The sequence below is a fragment of the Nyctereutes procyonoides genome, unplaced genomic scaffold, assembly GCF_905146905.1.
Source record: "Nyctereutes procyonoides isolate TBG_1078 unplaced genomic scaffold, NYPRO_anot_genome, whole genome shotgun sequence".
In the NCBI taxonomy this organism is placed as follows: domain Eukaryota; kingdom Metazoa; phylum Chordata; class Mammalia; order Carnivora; family Canidae; genus Nyctereutes; species Nyctereutes procyonoides.
In genome coordinates this window covers 57,425,915-57,447,330 of record NW_026575135.1, presented here as the reverse complement: position 1 = coordinate 57,447,330, position 21,416 = coordinate 57,425,915, and the positions used below count along the sequence as shown (strand labels likewise).

At 39.6% G+C, this 21,416-nt stretch overlaps 1 protein-coding gene across 1 annotated transcript in view; it reads left to right on the top strand.

The window, feature by feature from the left end:
* CCDC192 (coiled-coil domain containing 192) overlaps positions 1 to 21,416 on the top strand; it is a 178,187-nt gene that overhangs the window by 100,256 nt on the left and 56,515 nt on the right. The window contains exon 5 of the mRNA XM_055301523.1: positions 11,299 to 11,431. Coding sequence (XP_055157498.1) covers positions 11,299 to 11,431 — 133 coding nt within the window. The remainder of the gene's footprint in view (positions 1 to 11,298; positions 11,432 to 21,416) is intronic.

Here is a 21,416-nt window from a genome sequence, read left to right as displayed (position 1 = left end):
CCATTTGTCTAACTTGGGACATCTTCAACCTGTTCCTGATGAACAACTCATCTGATTATCCCTAAATCTTGCAATCTCAGACCCTGGGAAGTTGTGACACCACTAGTCACTAGTAAGAGATGAGGCAAGTGGCTTTAAGCCCAGTCCACGTATTTCCCTCCCTACCCATTATCATTGCATATCTGAGACAAGGGTGTGTTAACGGGAACAGGCTTGGAGGTCCACCAGATAGGACTCTGAAATATAATTAGATTTCTGTTTGAGATTTCAGCTTCATGTGCTGTCTTTTCATTGCTAGCTTTCTTAATGGAATTAGAGAAAATATCTTTCAAAGAGTGAAAGAGAGACAGACTCCTGAGCCCAACAAAACCAAGTCATCTATATTTGATGACTTGTTTTACAGCAAGAATGTTTGTCTAGACTGATTAAAAAATGCAATCTGAAACTAGCTAATATCTATATAGCCTTTCCCTCCCTCTCTCTCTGCATGCTATCCACAAGCATTGGCTATTTCTTTTATCAGGTTATGCCTTTACACCCCATCCTGCATGCATATAACTCCATTTACACAGAAGATCAAATTCTGAAATTAATCTCTTTTTCTAAGGAATATTGAAAATATAAATCCAAGTATTCTTGTCTCTCTGCCTATGAAATGTGGTTTTGTGACATGGATAAGACAGCTTCTGTAAATAGTGGAGAAGGACAAGACAAAAATGTTTAAAGTCACAGGTGCAATTTTGTGTATGAGTAATGAAACCGGATTTAGGTTGCAAATGTTGCAAAGTTCCCTCCCCAGAGAATGACTGACACATTTTGGTATGGAAGTTTTCAGATGTGTCAAACCACTGCTATTTCTTCCGTCATCTTTAAGGGTTAATGGTATAGGTTGCCGCAGTGGTGAAGGACAGGAACTGCAGGAAGACCCCAAGGGAAAGACTAGGCAAACATTGTCAGATTATAAGGTTTTAGCTAAGAAAAGAAGAGTGATTTTGTTGCAGTATTGGAAATATGGTTTTCTTGTCATCAAATAGACACAGACTACGATGTCACCTCATTAGATAAAATGCCGTCTACTACACATGCATCCTCAGTACACATTCATAAGATAGCATGAATGTGAACAGAAGTGAAGACAAAATGTCTTTGCAATCAGACCACCAAAGTGACCTTGCCTTGCAACTCATGGGCATATGAACTTCAAGGTAGCTCAGTTTTAATCACTGGGTTATATTTATAGGTGTCATCAGGACTATATGTAATTTATTTCATTACCAACTGTGTTTTGCTTTGTATCTCTAGTATCTTGAGGAACTTGGTTTTTCTAATTAAAGTCCAGGACACAGGTTTAGTGACTCTTGCTATACCGTCTGAGTCTTTTTTTTACAATAGGACTAACAATACAGTGATTGTCTGAAAAGAAGAAAGTCAGAAAAGAGAATTTTTAGAGTAGCAATAATAAAACAACTGTTAAGCATTATCTGATGTTCTAAATAAAAGTATTTGGGGGTGCCTGAGTGGCTCAGTTGATTGGTCATCTGCCTTTGGCTCAGGTCATGATCCCAGGATCCTGGGATTAAGCCCCACATTTGGGTCCCTGCTTGGTGGTAAGTCTGCTTCTCCCTCTGCCACCTCCCCCTACCACCTGCTCATGCTCTCACTGTCTCTCTCTCAAATAAATAAATAAATAAATAGAATCTTAAAAAAAATAAAAGTATTTGGTTTCAATGTAGGCAGACTAGCAGACTATATATCATTGGTTCTGGTTTTGTGGCTCAGTCGTACTAGATGGTTGTGACTTCCCACCATCTGCTTCAACTTTTTCCATTGCCTTGATTTTATATTGCCCAATTAGTCTAATATTCAAGTGAATCTTTTTTTTTTTTTTGTAAAAGAGTCAAAAAGCAAATCACATCTTGAGATAGGAGCCAAGTTCAAGGCTTAATTTCTGGTAATTTTTCCACATGCATTTATATGTCCCTAATCAAATTAACTGTCAAACATTGCTTGCAATGAACCTGATTGCACACTTTAAATTTTCTTAGGGGGAAGCTTGACTTGAGATTTTTAGCCATTAAGAAACTACTTTTGTTTCCAGATTAAAGCAATTGAAAAATTAGAGAATAAACAAATTACTCATTTAACTGCAGCTATATAATATTCAACTAACCAATATTACTATAAAGATTTATGCTCAATAATTATTAAGAACTGCTGTCTCAGAAGTTCTAAAGAGTAAAGATTCTAAGATAATGATGGCAGTAATGACATTAATTAATGTCATGCCACTCAACAATGTAAAAAGCACTAGCGATGTATTCATTTTTTTAGTTTTAACTTTATAAATAGAGGGTTTTTTTTTACATGAAATCAGGTTCATTTCACTTACACTTAGAAGTTTCTGTTATATGGGGTGTCTGGGTGGCTCAGTCAGTTAAGTATCCGACTCTTAATTTTGACTCAGATCATAATCTTAGGGTCGTGAGATTGAGCCCCATGTGGGGCTCCATACCCAGTGGGGAGTCTGCTTCTTTCCCTCTCTCTCTGCCTCCCCCCATAAGTAAATCTTCAAAAAAAAAAGTTCCTGCTGTAAAATTGTTTCAAGTCTGCATTAAGAAAGTAGTAGTTTTTTTAAAAAATGTTTGTTTGTTTGTTTGTTTGTTTGTTTAGGAAAGTGAGAGAGAGAGAAAACACAAGCCAGGGGGCGGGGAGGGGCCGAGGGAGAAGGAGAGGGAGAAGCAGATTCCCTGCTGAGCAGGGAACCTGATGTGCAACTCAGGACCCAAAGATCATGATAAGCTGAAGGCAGATGCTCAACCAACTGAGCCACTGAGGTGCCCCAGAAAGCAACAGTTTTTTAAATATTGTATTCCATTGGAGAGGATACATATTGCAGAAAACTTCCTAGGTGGACAAACTGCTCTCTCCAATTTCTCTTATATACTGTACAAGGTTTTTTCATGCTACATCAGAATCATTTCTCCTCTTATGATTATTTTCCTTTCTTCCATTTAGAGTTCTTTATCATTTTTGAGGTTGTCTGAAGGCCAGCTCTTGTACTCACTGAGCTTGCATCCCCTATAATTGCTCTGCTTTCAGGGCATAGTGGGATTTCTGAAGGAGAGATATATTTACCAAGAAGGTTAACTTATTAGGTTCTCTTTACTGCACCAGAAAACCCTCCAAGGTGATTTAAGCACCTTGGTGTTTCAGCATCTCAATTTTCCAGTCTTCAAAAACATGCCTTTGCTTTATGATTCAAGGTAAGTCACAGATGGCCAATAGCTGCTGACTTCCTCCCAGAGGGCAGCTTTAGTCAAGTTCAAAAGGAGTTCTGGGCACAGAACAAAACAAAACAAAGCAAAAACAAGTATCTGCCCAATTATAAAGTCTTTGCAGAGAAGAGGCTTTTCGTCATTTTTATAGTCATAAAGAGCTTAGCAGTACTTTCACAAGACAGACATGGGAATTCTTTCTTCCCTACCTATATACTCTGTCCTCTGGTTTCTGTGTTCTTCCACCCACATCACTTTTTAGAGCAGTTTGCCAATGACACCAATACTGGTAGAGGTGTGGCTGAGAAACTAAAATTGCTTCATATTCAGCTTTGGGCTTTTGGGTTCTCTCTGTCCCCAGGGAAGATTGGACTGGGAAACATCTTCCTGGTAGGTTTTGTTAGATGTGACAATGTATTCCTCTTTCTCTTCTCAGGGTGTGATTTGAGATTGTAAGACTAAAAACTGGATTTGGCTTTAGCAAGCACTAGCTACATTTTCTTTTTGAGAGTGAACTATTGAACACTTGGTTTTGTTCTGTGCTGTGCTCTGCCAATATGAAAACTTATTTATTGCAATGTTGGGACTGTAGGTTCTTTCTTTTTCAAAAGTCTTGGCGGTCAGCCTGATTAATGTGTACTGGGTAAGAAGAATGAGGCAGGGTTACATTCACACACAAAAAAGGCTTGTTGGCGGTACCCCTTAATCTTAGGAATGAGTTTGTTTGAATACTGATATTTTAGTTCTATATGACAGCAAGAACTAGACATTGGTCCAGTTCATTTCTTTGAAGTGAGGGGGATCTCAATAACCTAGCAACTCTGCCTTCTATCAAATGTAATCCCAATATGTGTGTATAGGTGACCTGAATCCAGTCCTTCCCAGCTCTCTGTGTGAAGAGGGATTTAAGGGAAGGCTGCCTGCCTAGATGATTATTTTTGACATTGGGATCTTAAACGTCAGGGATTTTAGTTATTATGCCCATTTCCAATCACATGCCTGTTTCATGGCCCTTCAGCTTGTATGGCCAAAGATCAACATGATATAATGTGTGGGGGGACCCACAAACATTGAAATGAAGAGTCAGAAAATCTGAATTTGAGGCTTCAGTGTTTGCATCTAAAAATGGAATTAATAGTAGTTCTACTTCATTGAGTTGCTACAAAAATGAAATTAGCTAGTAAGCATCAACTTCTCAGAACTATGCCAGGCATATTAGCTTCTCTCTGGAACATTTCCAATAATAATCTGTATACTACATGGAAAGAAGGGCCACTTATGGTCTTTTAGGGCAATAAATTCCAACTATTGAACGTTCTATTGTTAGAAACATCTATCTTACCATTGGAATTCACTCCAAGTGTAAGTTATCTCTTTATCTTGTATTAATTTGTAACTTGTCTTACATAAACACTTACACAGACATTTCTGGAAACTAGGACATCTACTGGCAAACCCCGCCTCTGTCTCTAATAATTATTTATCCCATAGAGGGAAAGAACTGAGACTTGGCTCCAACTATAGGTAAACTCCTCTCCTTTAGTGAGTCAAGATATCTGTCTAGTTACTAGGATTTTGTTTTCTTTTTATTAGAAATTCCACACTTCCTGGGTATAGGGAACAGAATTAAAATTTATTTCTATAGCATGTAGTAACGTTAAATAAGCTACTCAAATGGAAGGGATACTGCAAAGAGCTGAAGAGGATCAGCTGTGATTTCCAAAGTCTGACTATTGGTCGTGAAATGTCGACAGTGGTCATGTGAGGCTCAACTCTTGGTCAAGTTTGAGATGAAGTCTAAAGGTTTGTGTTTTAACAATTTCCCCCAAAGACCTTATTAAATGAAAGAAGACTAGGCTGCATTTTTGTTGTTGTTGTTGTTGTTTTAAGATTTTATTTATTCATGAGAGACACAGAGACAGAGGCAGAGACATAGGCAGAGGGAGAAGCAGGCTCCATGCAGGGAGCCCAATGTGGGACAAGATCCCCAGATCTCTGGATCACACCCTGAGCTGAAGGCAGATGCTCAACTGCTGAGCCCCCCAGGCATCCCTGCATTTTGCTTATGTGCTTGGTTTTTCATTTAAGGTGTTATATAAGAAGGTTTCATCTGATTTGTCACTTTAGAGGATTGAACAGAATGGCCACAATCAACAGGATCAATTCCAGACCCTCTGATGAGAGAAATTAAGACACCTGGCACAGGTAGCTCTTAGCTGGGTTCATCAGAACTTTGCTTTATTTCTTAGGTTCTATATATAGCAAGATCATGGCAGTCCAGGCTGCAAGTGTCTCACCACCACGCTTCAGTGTTGCTCTTTTATAACCAAGCTGGTTGGGATCCCTGGGTGGCGCAGCGGTTTAGCGCCTGCCTTTGGCCCAGGGCGCGATCCTGGAGACCCAGGATCGAATCCCACGTCGGGCTCCCGGTGCATGGAGCCTGCTTCTCCCTCTGCCTATGTCTCTGCCTCTGTGTGTGTGTGTGTGTGTGTGTGACTATCATAAATAAATAAAAGAAAATTTAAAAAAAAGTTTATAACCAAGCTGGTTTATTGCCTTTCTGCTTCTAATTAGAGCAATTCACACTCTATCAAAAGTTAGCTTTAAGTAATTTAACAAAGTAATAGTGCTATTGATTAGTAAAGCTTTATGCTGCCACTGGGAAGAAAAATCAGCCTTTGGAATTAAACTCGGTTCAAGTCAATTCAGCTACCTACTTTCTAAGAGATCATGGTTACCATGGTCTGCTCAAGTTCTCCGAGCCTTCAACTCTCTCACCTATAAAATAGATCCAGGATCATAAATAACAATTAGGTATTATCAATGAGCAGTGGCTGCTGGGAGTGTGGACTAAGGATGGTGAAGCCAAGTACGCAAGCCAGGGTAAAAGAATCCCGAAATCAAAGGCCTACCGTGGAGTAGAAAGTAGGCTATGAGGCACATATTTGTCATTCCTGGACTTCTAAAATATATACCCAAGGATAGCATAAATATAAAACAAAGTAAGAGATGTGAAATTGATTTTTTAAGCCAAGTTGTATCCAAAAGCTACTATCACTTTTATTAGTTTTATTATTAACAATGGACTATTAGAAAAGAAATGAAAGGAGAAATCTGCTTATATGTTCTGTATTCAAATCAAATTCTATTTCCTTGGTAGTAAGCATTTTATCCATGCCCATCTGGAGACAAAACCTTTCTTTGTTATTATATATGCTAAGTAAAGAAGGTAGGCTGAATGGGGTGGATTTCAGACAAGGTGGGAAGAAGCTATGCTCCAGCAAGCCTGCCACAGATGCCACAGGCATTAAGAGGTAGGGCTTTAGGAAGTTCCTCACATCATTCCACAGAGGCAGCCACCTACTTTGCCAGGCATCAGGCCAGCTCTGGCAGGAGATTGGATCAAGGCGATTTGCATCTGTTTTCAGGACATTAAGTGTTGTCTACCCATACAAAGTGAGGAGGAGATCAGTGCAGTTCTGCAGAAAGCTTAATTTTGGAGAAGGAAAAGGAGGAGGAATTGGTAGAAGATGGGGAAGGAGAAAGAAAGAAAACAAGTCCAATCTTGAAAAAAGAGAAATCTTGCTTTCAATGCAGTACAGATTAAGACATCTTTAGAAAAGATACTTTAGTATTTTTAGGGGAGGGTTGAGAGTTTCCCTGATGTGTTTCAAGGAATAATGATAAAACAGAAAGATCTATCCTCTCCTTGGCAAACATAGTACTAGGTACTGCCATTTATGTGTATGTCACATAGTATGAGTATGTCATTTATGTGTTATATGATATGGGATCAAGGGCCTGGAAAAGTCATATGCCCAGCCCAATTTCTCATGGCCAATAGTTGACAAAGCCCAGCCTCAGGATCTGAGGCCACAGTTCAAAGTGTGTGGAAAGACCAAGAAATTTTAAACAATGCTGGCAACTTTGTGTTGTAACTCATCTATAAATAGTTCCCTGACAGTTTCTAATTCCCGATGACTTGGTATAATGCAAGCTATTCAGCAATGTGATATGGATAGATATTTCCTTTTCAAAACATTGCATGAGTACATGATTTCCTCCCTCGGTCTACCCTGTAGGAGAAGTAGGAAAAGAGCAAGGCAATAGGAATTTACCTCCAAGCTATAAAGCCTTCCTCTCCTTTCAGTAATCATGGAGAGGAGTTCCTAGTTACTAAGGAGACAACAACAGACTCCATTAGGTTCAAGTACAACACTTAGGTTGCCTGGCTATAGAAAGCCAAAAAAGCAAAGGAAAATATTATCATTGCTGAAATCATTTGATGTCTATGACTAATAAAAAACATGTTGGCAAACTGAATTTTTAGAAATGCCCAAAGGGCTAGGTTAGAGCTACGAATTAATGGCATACAGCAGTTCTGTCTGAAGAAAAGAAAAAAAAAAAGATGTTAAACTCTTTTAAAATTTATCTGAATAACCAAAAGGTCCCCACAGAAATCTTAACAATCAATTTAGGTTCTTTATTCAATTTTAACTTCAATCTAAATTTCCCTTCCCCTTTCCTTATAGCTAAATAATAAAGTTTGCACATTTTGAGTCATGTTATCCTTGGGTTCTGAGGGCCCTGGGGGCCTCTTTTACCTTCTTATGCAACATCTCACTAATTCAAGAGTTATTTTTAAGGGGTCCCTGAAAACTGTACCCACTTTAGAGACTCTGAGGGCTGAGGTGTCCATTCATGCATGTGCTGTGCCCCTCAGAGGCTGGAGGAAGCCAGAGGTGGAAAGAATTGGGGGTAAGCCAGACCTCTAATTACCTCTTGACCTAGGTCCCAGAGGTTACTATGGGCCTGCCTGAAGATGTTCATCCAGCCTCTGCTTGATCATTTCCGGAGGAGGAGGCCTTTGACAGGACCCATCCTATCTTGTTATGAATGCAGCTCTGATTGTTGGAGGGTGCTTTCTCATGCTGTGCCAAAATTTGCCTCCTCTTGCATTTTATACCTGTTGTTCCCCATGGTATCTAGAATAATACTGTTTAACTCAATTTCCTCTCCTCTTAAATAGTACCTTAGATTACTGAAGTCAGACATTGTAACTCCCCTGTATACTGTCCTCTCCAAACAAATATCCTCAGTTTCTTTCTTAGATCATAAGACAAATATTATAACAATAAAAAAGGCAAAATATATGATCACCACAAGAGAAAGACAAAAAGGTGATCTGGAAATTGGAATTTTTTTTTAAGATTCATTTACTTATTTTAGAGAGAGAGAGACAGAGAGAGTGTGTGAGTAGGGGGTGATAGAGAGAGAATCCCAAGCAGACTCCCTGCAAAGCATGGTGCCAGATGAAGGGCTCGAAAAGGGGCTTGATCCCAAGACCCTGAGATTATGGCCTGAGTCAAAACCAAGAGTCAAATGCTTAACTGATTGAGCCACCGAGGCCCCTGGAAATTTAATTTTTTTTCTTTAAAGGAATTAAGTTTTTTTAACTGAAAAGCTGAAATGTTTAACTGGCATTAAGAATCATCACAACATCAAGTTATTCTATCCATCCAGTCATCCTATTGAAAGAGAAATGTAGCTTGATAAGACTTTTCCTTGGTGACACCACCCCAGTTCCCAGAAGCCACCTCACCAAATCTCTCCAAATTACTTTTAGTTTTTGCTTTTGTTTACATACTATCAATGCCTACTTTGAGAAAAGTTTCCAGAAAAATACTGATCTGCATTATAACACATTCTGAAAAGAAGGTGAATACCATCTATTAAGAATTAAGAGACAAGCAATGTAAGGAAATGCAGTCTTCTGTGCCTACTCCTTTCAATATTGCATTAAACAAGATTTCCAACACAGAAAAGCTGAAAGAATTTTATAGTAAATACCCACATACTTAATAACTAGACACCATTACCACATCACCTATCAATATCTCTTTCCACCCATCATCCCATCTCACTTTTTTACGTATGTCCATGTAGAGTGCATTCATCCACACACTTACCCTAATGTGTCAATTTGCATGCTGTTACTGTTTTTGGTTCTTTTCTGATACTTTTAGTTAGCGCTCTCTTCCAAATCCCTTTGCCACTCTTTCCCTCTGTATCACTCCTCCCACATTCTAGCCCCAAAGTTCTAAATGATAAAAACAAAATTTGAAAAGTCTGAGCATGGACAGTATTTTTTTTTTAAAGATTTTATTCATTCATTCATGAGAGACATAGAGAGGCAGAGACATAGGCAGAGGGAGAAGCAGCGCTTGCAGGAAGACTGATCTGGGACTCGATCCCAGGACCCTAGGATCACACCCTGTGCCAAAGGTAGACATTCAACCACTGAGCCACCCAGATGCTAGGGACAGTCTTGAAGTAGCATCAGGAAAGGACACTGAAGACCACACAGGGCCTCACCGGCATTATCACCTCAGGCCTGGGATGGACGAGATCCTCAGGAATGAGCGGGCACAAACCAACTTACAAGAGAGGGTGGTAAGGATGAGCATGCCAACCTTATAGTTTACTATGGGAAATATAGCTAGCTGTCAAATACCCAGGCCCAGATATTTCTTGATCAACTCCATCTCTCTCTGAACTAATCTACAGGACCAGCCAGATGGTGAAGGGTTTTGGTGAACAGAAACTCAGTAAAGAAGGTCTTACTGGTATGGAGCCTTATCAGCATTGATTTTTCAACAGCTGGCCAGCACTATGCCTGACACCAAAGGGGTGCTTCATAATTAGTACAAAGATGAAATGAATATGTGAATACTAGCTACACTCTAAGAGAACTGCTGAGCAGACCAGAAACTCATGTTGTGTGGATCAGGGCACCTCTTATCTGCACTCTGTTGGTGAACCATGCCAGTCTACCCCTCCAACTCCCTTTAAAGAAGTTCCATGACTACCTTTATCATTTGAATAATATTCTCTTTTAGCCACATGTATGGCATTAATTCAGCTTTCATGAAATCCTAATCCTGCTCTGGTCTGAAAGACAACCTGTCTTTAAAATGGGGTTATCTATGTCTATATAATCCCATCTTTTATGAACTGATTTTACTGGTTTTACTCACAAAAAAAAAAAAAAAAAGATTCCCTGCTACTTAAAGTTTCCCCTGATGTACAAAAACCATTCCTTTCCCTATCTCAAGATTTATGTCTGATAAGAAATGTTAGTCATTTATTTTCTGGGCTTCCTAATTACCCATCCACAAAGACTTGGCAAAGTGAGCTCTTCAGTGGAAAGGCAGCAACACAAGTAACACAAGTGTAAATACAACACTTTTCACAACAGACAGTTTTTCCGCAATGATAGATAAATCTAATTTTGACAAATTGATTTCATTTTGAAATCCATAAAAGGAGCTTTCTAGTTATAAAGTCTCCAGGTGAATCCTTTGGTTAGGCAACAACTTCCTAAAGTAGTTTTTTCAAAGGTTTCAATGTCAAAAATCAGACTATTTTATAGCAAGCAATTCCTATCTTCTATTGCTTAGTGATTTGTACTCCTGACCACTTTCCCTATACAGATGCCACAGTAAATATCTGTAAATATCAGCATTTCATGGTAGCATCCCACTCTTCAGAGATTATTTGAACACAAACCTTTATGGTGTCAGAGTGGAAAATGACACAGAAGAAAGGCTCTCTGAAAGAGGCTCCCTCTTTCACGTGAGTTTTCTTACAGACTGGGAAAAAAAAATCAGACACTTTTAGGCATTGACACCTCAGTGTAAAATGCCAACCACTGACTAAAGTTGCTTTCTAACTGCCTCTATTATAAGCAACCAAAATACAAAGTTCAGATGCAGATTAAAACCCTTAGAGAGGGTAAAAGATACCCTGATGTAGAGAGTGGCTTTGGTTGCTAGGTATTGTAATGCTTTGACAGGAGCACATGCACTCGGTTCCACAGACCACAGAAAGGATTCAAGCTTGATAAACAGGGAACAGTTAATCAAAGCTGGGCTTCAAAGGCCATGTTTGTTCAGACTTCATTAGTTCTTTTTATTCCTTTGATGCATCTATCTCTAGTGACAGAAACTCTTATTTTTTCAAGAAACTAAAGCACAAAAGGAAACTGAAAAAGCTGCAAACTGATTTGGCAACAGCGAAGCAAGAGGCTGCCATCACAGTCCTGGAACTCAAGGAGAAGATAAGGACTCTATGTGAAGGGAAGCCAGCCCCTAGAGGTCAGTATTACCATGTGACAGTTGCACACTGGCCTCCATCCTGTGTGAGGTATATAGTTTTACTGGCAACAGAGCAAATAGCAGGGCTCTGGTGCCAGGCAGCCATGCTGGCCTGGCCTGGCCTGGCCTGACCTCCATTCCACATGAACAGTGGCATTACACCAATTACTGACTCCTGGCTGGGTTCACTTTCACTGTTAAGTGAGGTTGAGAATGAAGAAGAGGTCCCTTAGAGCAACTGAGGTTCCTGAAGCTGAGGAGCTGGGCTAAATAAACCTGATAAGTGTCTTTGCACAAGCTGGGTGGCAGTGAGGGAAGGGCAGAGTCTAAGGAAGAAGTGAGGGATGAAGCTCTGGAGTGGAGTGAGGAGTGGAGTTTGTCTCCAAGTGTGGACAGGCTTGTTTGCTCATGCAGGCACAGGAAGCTAAACAGTGAGCGTTTTAACACAGGGCCAACAAACGAGCCAGGACCAAGCAGGGAAGGCCAGGTGAGGATGCTATCTGGGTGATTCAGAAAAATGTTAGTGATTTTGGTTTGGATTTTTGAACAAGTCTTCTCTAAGGGACTATCAACACACATTCGGGAAGGAAAACCCCTCAGACTGTCCTCATTAAGAATGAGTTAACATTCAAAACTATGTGCCAGGCATTCGCTAAGCACTTCACATGTATTTAATTCTCAGAAGAGCCTCTGAAGTAAGTACATTTATGGATTCCAGAAGAATAAGCGGAGGCTTAGGGATGTTGATTACTTTGCCCCAGGTTAGACAAGTGTGAGCAACACCTAAGCAGTCCGCCTCCAGACAGCCACTTACCCTACCCAGTGTGTTTGTGTACCTCCGACACAGCAGGCTATTTCATTCCTGCTCTACAGCAGCGAGCAAGCCTCGTTCTGCCTGGTGAATCGCTCAGAAAACTGTGGTCCTCTGGATAAATGCCTTCCTCTCATGTGTGGCACTCTTATAAAGCCAGAAATATGCCATTATTCTTACTCTGGCTTCCTTTATTACTCATGAATAATTCTGGAAAAAGAGGAGGATCGTGGAAATGAATGGAGGAGGAGAAGGTAGGCGATGTGGTGGCTTCAGGGAGTGAGACACGTCCAGCATCCTGGACAAATGGTAAACCTTTAAAATGAGTTTGCTATTAATTTTCTATTTTGAATAGCACTTTCCCAGGGTTGAAATGGCATGTAACACAGTCATCTTGAAACACATGCTAAAGGGCAATTTGTTTTTCTCTTCCCACAGAATATAATGATAACTTATGAATTGGCTTTTACCACCATGAAAAGTTAGAGAATAAAATCCATCCAAGGATATTATCCATTTAAAGGTCTTTATTCTAGAGCATCATAGCCAGATTTCAAGATAGGTGCATAACAAGAAGCTGATAATGATTGTACATCACTTTGGAGAAAGTTCTCTAGTTCACCCGAGAGAAGCTTTCAACTTCTCAACCCTATTTTGAATCTAGTGAATAAAAGATCTTATTGCAAGGTATATAAATCTCATCGTTGACAAAAGTATCATTCGCTGCCTAATAACAATTTTGTCCCTTTGATATTTTAGTACGCCAAAATTAAAATAACACAGAAGTACCAGGACTCTAATGATTTGAGAGTGCTTAGAAAACATGAAATCCCACCTTCTTTGTCCATTTTCTCTCTATATTTGTTGTTTTTTCTTAAAGCTACCAGTACAGAAAAAAATATAAAACCCTAATGTATGGTGAATAGATATAAATTTAAATAAAGACAGGTATTCTAAGGTCATTTATGGATGAAAACAGTGACTCTTTGGACCTATATGTTGCTTCTCTTATTTGGTGGAAAACTGAACTGACTTAAATAATTGCACTTTCTTGCTCTGCCTTTGCTCCCACTTTCCTCAACCTGAATTCAATAGCTCAAGAGATTGTTAAAGTACTTGTGGCCCCAGAGTCATATTAGTTTTCATTCTCAGAGACTTTGGTCACCTTGTCCTACCTCTCAATACACTTGAAAGTAAAGCCTGCAAAGATGTTGGTAACTTTAACACACAATGACCTCCATTTAACCACACAACAAATAGGACTGACCCACCTCCCACACACACATTCCTAGACTAGAACAACACCCTTCCCCTAGTTATCTTGTGTCCTTTTATAAAATGTTTGTTTTCAGTTCTCAGATCTCTGTTTGCAAATGACAGATGTCCCAGTCATAACAGCTTAAGGAGAAAGGGTGATTTATTGGCACAAGTGTAAACAAACTAAGAAAGGGCATGCTACGAGCCATATAGTCCAGTGGATACAGTCTCAGATACCATCAGAACACTGTCTCTCATCTCTGCTTCTCTCTTCATTGAGACTTCATTCTCTCAAGTGAGATGTCAGAAGAGACTGGAAACATGGCCATTAGCAACTATGGGCTGCCCTCATCTTCCCTCCAGAAAGAAAAGAAAGCATTTTTCCACTAACTCCAGTTATAAAAAGTACAATAAAGCACTCTGTCCTGGCTTGGGTTGGGCTCCCATGTGAGGACATGAACCAGTCTGTGGACAGAGGTGAGGAACTATGGTTGGACAGGCTTCAGTCATGCACCTGCCACTGGCGGTGGGGTAGAGGGAAATCAGAGTGGAAAAGAAGAAGGTTCTGACTGGCAGTTCCCACTAGAAATACAGGGCTGGATTTGGAAAGAAGCACTTCCTTCAAGGAAGAGGTAATCCATTACTAGAAAGAAAGAGTGAGGGACAAAATCAACTTGTCCAAAACACTCTCAACTAGTGGTCAAGTTAAAATAAAATGTAATGCTTAATGAGTCACCCATCCATGAGTATTTGCATTTTTTAAATAGATTCTTCTTGATGAACAAAAGAACTTCATAATCCAGGAAATAAATGTCCAATGGTATAATTTCAGACCTCATAAAAATAGACAGTGAACCACTTTGGGAAAGGAGTCCCCTTCCAACCTCCATCAAGTGATATCATGATTGCCTAGTCTGAGGGCTTGCCTTTTGCAACAATTGGAATTGCAAGAGGGAAAAAAATTTTATTCTAAATGACATGATACCGGAATTAACATAAAGCTATTTTTCTGTTATGGTTACAAATTGATGCCTATAGTTCTGATAAGCAGATTAAGATATTTCCAAATAAATTAGAATATCTTTTACCCAAATGTGCATTTTTTTTCTTTGTTTGGTTCATTTTTCTAAGTCTATATTTTTAGGTTGCCATTCAGCTTCTCTGATCCAGAGGGATATTCCAGAATATCAGGAATACCTTTAAGCATATTCACATTGATGAGCAGTGAGCTACCAAACTTTACCTTTTCATATAAACACAGTAAACTACTTCACTGGCTATGTATTTAAATTACTTCCAAGGAAATAAATGATTTAAGTCAATGGAAAGTTCAACTGAAAAGAAAAACACTTTTATTATAAAACTGGCACAGCAGGAAACTTACTTACAGCCTGAGTGTTGTTTGTTGATTTTGCTTTGTGCAAATAATCACAGCCCAAGGCAGATTTCTTCCGTCATTTCCACAGCCTGCACTCCAAGTGCTTACTGCTTTATTTACTACCATAATTCAGTGAAGCGTCTATTGTACCCATTTAGAGTCACCTTCTGGTAAATCTTAGTAAGCAGGAAACTAAGGTTAAATTTCAAAAACTGTCTTTGCTTCCTTTGACTTAAAGTTACTCTGCATAAGACATTTGTGACTAACTCATTGTTGGTACATGAGCTTTAAGTCACTTGCTGTGAGGAAAGCTCCTATCTTTGACCCGAACATCAGGGACCTGGTTGATAGATTTCAAGCAAGTGTACAAAGCACTCTTTTGAATTTCTTTTCCTTTTAATTCTTTCCTCCTAATATGCATAGCTAGTATGCCAAATAAGGTATCTAGCTCCGAGGTGCAAGTTCCCATTGCCCCAGTGACAGCCATATCAACTCTAAATCATATCTTGGTCTTATTTCTGTTAAGAAGATACTCCCAGTTAGTGGAGGTATATCCCAGGGGAAGCTGATTCAGGACTCAGTGTGCATTCTTTTCTGGGAGGTATGGACAAGGACTGACATTTTGGTAATTTTCAATGACGCAAGACAGGTTTTAAACACTGTTAATTTTAAGAATTAGACTATTGCTGTTCTATATTGTTTTAAAAAAAATCTGGAAATTTATCTCTTTGTCAACAACCCCCAGCAAACTGTGATCAATATTTCAAGAGTATCTTTTATCATGATGTCTCCTCCCCTCCCCTGAGGACTCAGCCCTCCTATTTTCTCTCCACCTGCAAACTCACTCAGGATCAAAGCTCCTATTGCAAGTAGGTGTCAATAAACTGGGATTTGAGGTGATAAGAACGTTCTGGAATTAAACAGGGACAGTGGTTGCACAACATTGTTAAGATAGAAAAATGAATGAATCCTACACTTTAAGTTGGTTAACATGGTGTATTTTATGTGAATTTTGTCTCAACTGGGGAGAAAAAACTGTGATTAAAATGATCCTCACTAGGATGTAATGACTAACACCCTGTCAGGTTTAAGTGCATTTTAATGAGAGTGCTTTGGGCCCACATAAAATCTTAACTTGGTAGAGTTCCAAGCATTTAGAGAGAGGTCATATTCCTATTTACTGGAGTAAGGCCAATCTTGTGTAGTTGTCCATTTGTGTCTAGGTTTTCTCAGCAATGTCATCCTGTCCTCTTGACTTTCTCTAAGTCTAGCACTTTGAAAGTCTTCCTCAGACTAAGAATCAAATACTTGATCAATAGTTCTGTGTGCAACCTTCTTTCACCACTGAACACAGATATTTATCCTACCAGAATTTTCAAAGAAAGTAACAAGGAAGGCCTTGGGATTTCATTGTTTCAAATGCTGGGACCTTGTCAAAATGCACTGTTCACCCATTTCATCAGGCTGCACAGGGTTTGGTCTGATACCTGGGCAAAGCATAAACAGGCAGCCTGTACTTCTCTACTGCTGTCAAGGCTGTGACTGCCTTGACAGAAGGTGACAACAACTTAGGGAAACAAAATGTGGAGATTTCCCCCTCAAACATACATGTTATTATGCCAACATCTGCAGAAAAGGGTTTTCTATACAGCATTCTTATTGAGAGCAGCCTGGGTGGCTCAGCGGTTTAGCGCCCCCTTCAGCCCAGGGCGTGATCCTGGAGATCAAGGATGGAGTCCCACGTTGGGCTTCCTGCATGGAGCCTGCTTCTCCCTATGTCTCTGCCTCTCTCTCTCTCTCTGTGTGTCTCTCATGAATAAATAATAAAATCTTAAAAAAAAAAAAAAGCATTCCTCTTGAATCTTCAAATAATAGAAGCTATTTCAAGGTGGGATATTTTACATGTAGACCAAGAAACAACAGTAATTAAGAATAGGGACAATGAGAGTATAGGAATGGTAACTTCAAGATGTGCTAAGTATAAGAAGTTCCTAAAGAGTTCTAATATTTACCTCATAGGTAAATTTGTCTATTTGTCTCTATAATATCTAGGTCTCATTCAGAGATTGCCTGTCAGTTTGTTTCTTCCTTTGTCCTCCAAAGTCTTTCTGAAATAGTGTGGCTTCCTGAAATGGAGTCCCACAGCCAAAGTCTGATTTCAGAAGTTCCCTCAAGGATAAGCAACTGCTCCAGGAGTCCCTGCAAAGCTTAGGGGTGTATTTCATGAAGATCCTGAGAAATGTTATTCACTATATGCAAATTTAGGGTGGTTCTAATTTTCAAAAGGACATCCTAGAAACCTCTAGGCCTGAAAATCACTCATGTTAAAATTAGGTGTTGCCTAATTTGCCTAGGATTTTGTTGGTTGCCAGGGACAAAGACCAAAATGGAACAAGTGTAAGCAGAAAAGCAGCAAGAAGGCTGAGACACAGGGCATGGACTGCTCATTTGGTTCCTCTTTGCTACTGGTCCTATTTGAGCTACCGCATGCACAGACCAGAAAAGACACCCTGGCTGCCTCGGTCTATAGTGGACATCTGTTTCTGCCTGCTCAGAACCACTTCCCTCTTTCTTTGGTGCAAGAAGCATGATTTTCTGTGGGGGAAGAGTTCCTCTCCCATTTTCTGAAGTTCTAAGGGATTGTTCATCACAATGTCCCTTCCTCCTTGGCCCAGGGGAAACCTTGTGACTAGCTATCTTACTACCATTCCAAGTCTTTTTTTTTTTTTTTTTTTGCATTAAGTAGTCAGTGTTGGCTTATAATACTTGCGACAAAGAACTTTAATTTATACCCGACTCCAGGGAACAGAACTTCTTTCTCACGGAATCTATTCAGAGTCTCACAGAAGGAATTTGGTCAACCACGATCGTGTCACATTCTAACCCATGGTTCAATTGCTATGGCCAAGGCAGTGGGATGTTATCATGGACCACACCTGTGTCATGAGCCAGAAGTCAAGGACTACATGTTATCAGATAAAAAGAAAATGGGAAAACTTTCTGGACAAAAAACAAAAATACCTCTCACTGACCTCTATTTTTTTTTAAGATTTTATTTATTTATTTGAGAGGGAGAGAGAGCATGAACGGGGGAGGGGCAGAGGGAGAAAGACTTCCTAGTGAGTGAGGAACCTGATGTGGGACTGGATCCCAGGACTCCAGAATCATGACCTGAGCCAAAGACAGGCACTTAACTGATTGAGCCACCCAGGCATCCCTTTTATCTATTTTAGTTAAACTTTATAAACTTGGAGAAGATACCCATGAGCTGAAGATCAGTTGTATCTTGCTAAGAAAATACAAAATTTAGGTGCTTTCAGTTTCAAACTGCATATTTAGGCCCTTCCTTTCCAAAAGGCCTGGAAATCTATTTATTTTATAATTAACAAAGGGTAAAAAGATCCATTCTGAAATTTTGGTAGGGGTCCAAAATTTGGACCTTTGCTAGCTATATCAGCTGTGGGAATTCAATGATCTCAAGGTCTCCTCCCTCCTTTGTTTGTAAGACTAATTTTGGAATTATATTATTATCAGGAAATAGGGTCCCTTCCTTCTGTCCATCCCTTAGGAATTTTTTTTTTTTTAAGTTGCCTGGCTTCTGTATCCAGAGAAGTTGGATAAAAGGGCAAGCAGCAGTTAATGTCAAACAAGGCACATGGGAACTGGACCTTGATCAGTTTCAAAGGTTTCCTACTTAACTTAACCACGGAGGCTGCTATGATCTCTAGGAGAGCATGTGCTGTTTGGCATTGTTGTTAAATAAACCATATTAGAGCTGAGAAGGAAGGTGCTTCCTTCCAAGCAATTTGCAGAGAAGCAGTTGAACGTTCCTTTGTCAAACACCAACAGAGGGACGTTTGTCAACATAAAATGAGTTGGAGAATTTGGGGTTGCAGACAGTTATCAGCCAGCTGGAACACCAATGTAGCTTTTCCTGGTACAAACATCTTGGTGCCCAAATAGAAAAATGTTCTCTCCTGCATTCCCCAGAAACCTCAATATTATTTCACTTAATGACTCAATGTTTCCTGATAGGAGGTTGAAGTAGAGAATAGCTATGTTAGTCATATGAATAAATTTGGAGTAAGTGGATACCTTGGGGAGGCTTGAGCTCATCAAATTGAGAAAGGATACACAGAACAAGATTCCACTGGACAAGTGAGTGCCTTTTGTTTGAAGGCAGAAGATTTCTGGTGTTAGGATAGTGTTAGATATTATACTCTTCTACATATATTAGATATATACCCCAATGCACATTGTAGTGGTCTATTAGAATTTTTTTTTTTAGAATATTTGTTTTTAAAGATACACTAACTTGGACCAGATTATCTTATTACACTTCTACATTCCTCAATCAAATAAAGCCACAATTTGATGCTGGACAAAAAATATGTAACTAAGAAGAATTTTTTTAAAAATTTTTGTGTATATTTTTTATTGGAGTTCGATTTGCCTATATATAGCAAAACACTCAGAGCTCATCCCATCAAGTGCCCCCCTCAGGGCCCGTCATCCAGTCACCCCATCCCCCCACCCACGTTCCCTTTCACTACCCCTTGTTCATTTCCGAGAGTTAGGAGTCTCTCATGTTCTGTCATCTTCACTGATATTTCCCACTCATTTTCTATCCTTTCCCCTATAATCCCTTGCACTATTTTTTATATTCCCCAAATGAATGAGACCATATAATGTTTGTCCTTCTCTGATTGAGTTACTTCACTCAGCATAATACTCTCCAATTCTATCCACGTTGAAGCAAATGGTGGGTATTCATCGTTTCTAATGGCTGAGTAATATTCCATTGTATACATAGACCACGTCTACTTTATCCATTCATCCGTCGATGGACACTGAGGCTCCTTCCACAGTTTGGCTCTTGTAGACATTGCTGCTATAAACATGGGGGTGCAGGTGTCCTGCCGTTTCACTGCATCTGTATCTTTGGGGTAAATCCCAGCAGTGCAATTGCTGGGTCGTAGGGCAGTTCTGTTTTTAACTCTTTGAGGAACCTCCACACAGTTTTCCAGAGTGACTGTAACAGTTCACATTCCCACCAACAGGGCAAGAGGGTTTCCCCCTTCTCCACATCCTCTCCAACATTTGTTGTTTCCTGTCTGGTTAATTTTCCCCCTTCTCACTGGTGTGAGGTGGTATCTCATTGTGGTTTTGATTTGTATTTCCCTGATGGCAAGTGATGTGAAACATTTTCTCATGTGCTTGTTGGCCATGTCTATGTCTTCCTCTGTGAAATTTCTGTTCATGTTTTTTGCCCATTTCGTGATTGGATTGTTTGTTTCTTTGCTGTTGAGTTTAACAAGTTCTTTATAGATCTTGAATACTAGTCCTTTATCTGATATGTCATTTTAAAATACCTTCTTCCATTCCATAGGTTGTCTTTTAGTTTTGTTGACTGCTTCTTTTGCTGTGCAGAAGCTTTTTATCGTGATTAAGTCCCAATAGTTCATTTTTGCTCTTGTTTCCCTTCCCTTCATAGATGTATCTTGCAAAAAGTTACTGTGGCCAAGTTCAGACGAGATCAGGCACGTTCAGGGTGGTATGATGGAGACTGTGGCCAAGTTCAAAAAGGGTGATGCCTGTGTTCTCCTCTAGGATTTTGCTGGATTCTTGTCTCACATTTAGATCTTTCATCTATTTTGACTTTATCTTTGTGTATGGTGTAAGAGAATGGTCCAGTGTCATTCTTCTGTACATAGCTGTCCAATTTTCCCAGCATCATTTATTAAAGAGACTGTCCTTTTTCCCCCGGAATAGTCTTTGCTGCTTTGTTGAATATTAGTTGACCATAGAGTTCAGGGCCCATTTCTGGATTCTCTATTCTGTTCCATTGATCTGTGTGTCTGTTTTTGTGCCAGTACCACAGTGTGTTGATGATCACAGTTTTGTAGTACAAACTGAAATCTGGCATTGTGATGCCCCCGGCTCTGGTTTTCTTTTTTAATATTCCCCTGGCTATTCGGGGTCTTTTCTAATTCCACACAAATCTTAAGATGATTTGTTCCAACCCTCTGAAGAAAGTCCACAGTATTTTGATAGGGATTGCACTGAATGTGTAAATTACCCTGGGTAGCATTGACATTTTCACAATATTAATTCTTCCAATCCATGAGCATGGAATATTTTTCCATCTCTTTGTGTCTTCCTCAATTTCTTTCAGAAGTGTTCTGTAGTCTTTAGGGTATAGATCCTTTATCTCTTTGGTTAGGTTTATTCCTAGGTATCTTATGCTTTTGGGTGCAATTATAAATGGGATTGACTTCTTAATTTCTCTTTCTTCAGTCTCATTGTTAGGGTATAGAAATGCCATTGATTTCTGGGCATTGATTTTGTATCCTGCCTCACTGCTGAATTGCTATATGAGTTCTACCAATCTTGGGGTGGAGTCTTTTGGGTTTTCTATGTACAGTATCATGTCGTCTGCAAAGAGGGAGAGTTTGACTTCTTCTTTGCCAATTTGAGTGCCCTTTATTTCTTTTTGTTGCCTGATTGCTGAGGCTAGGACTTCTAGTACTATGTTGAAT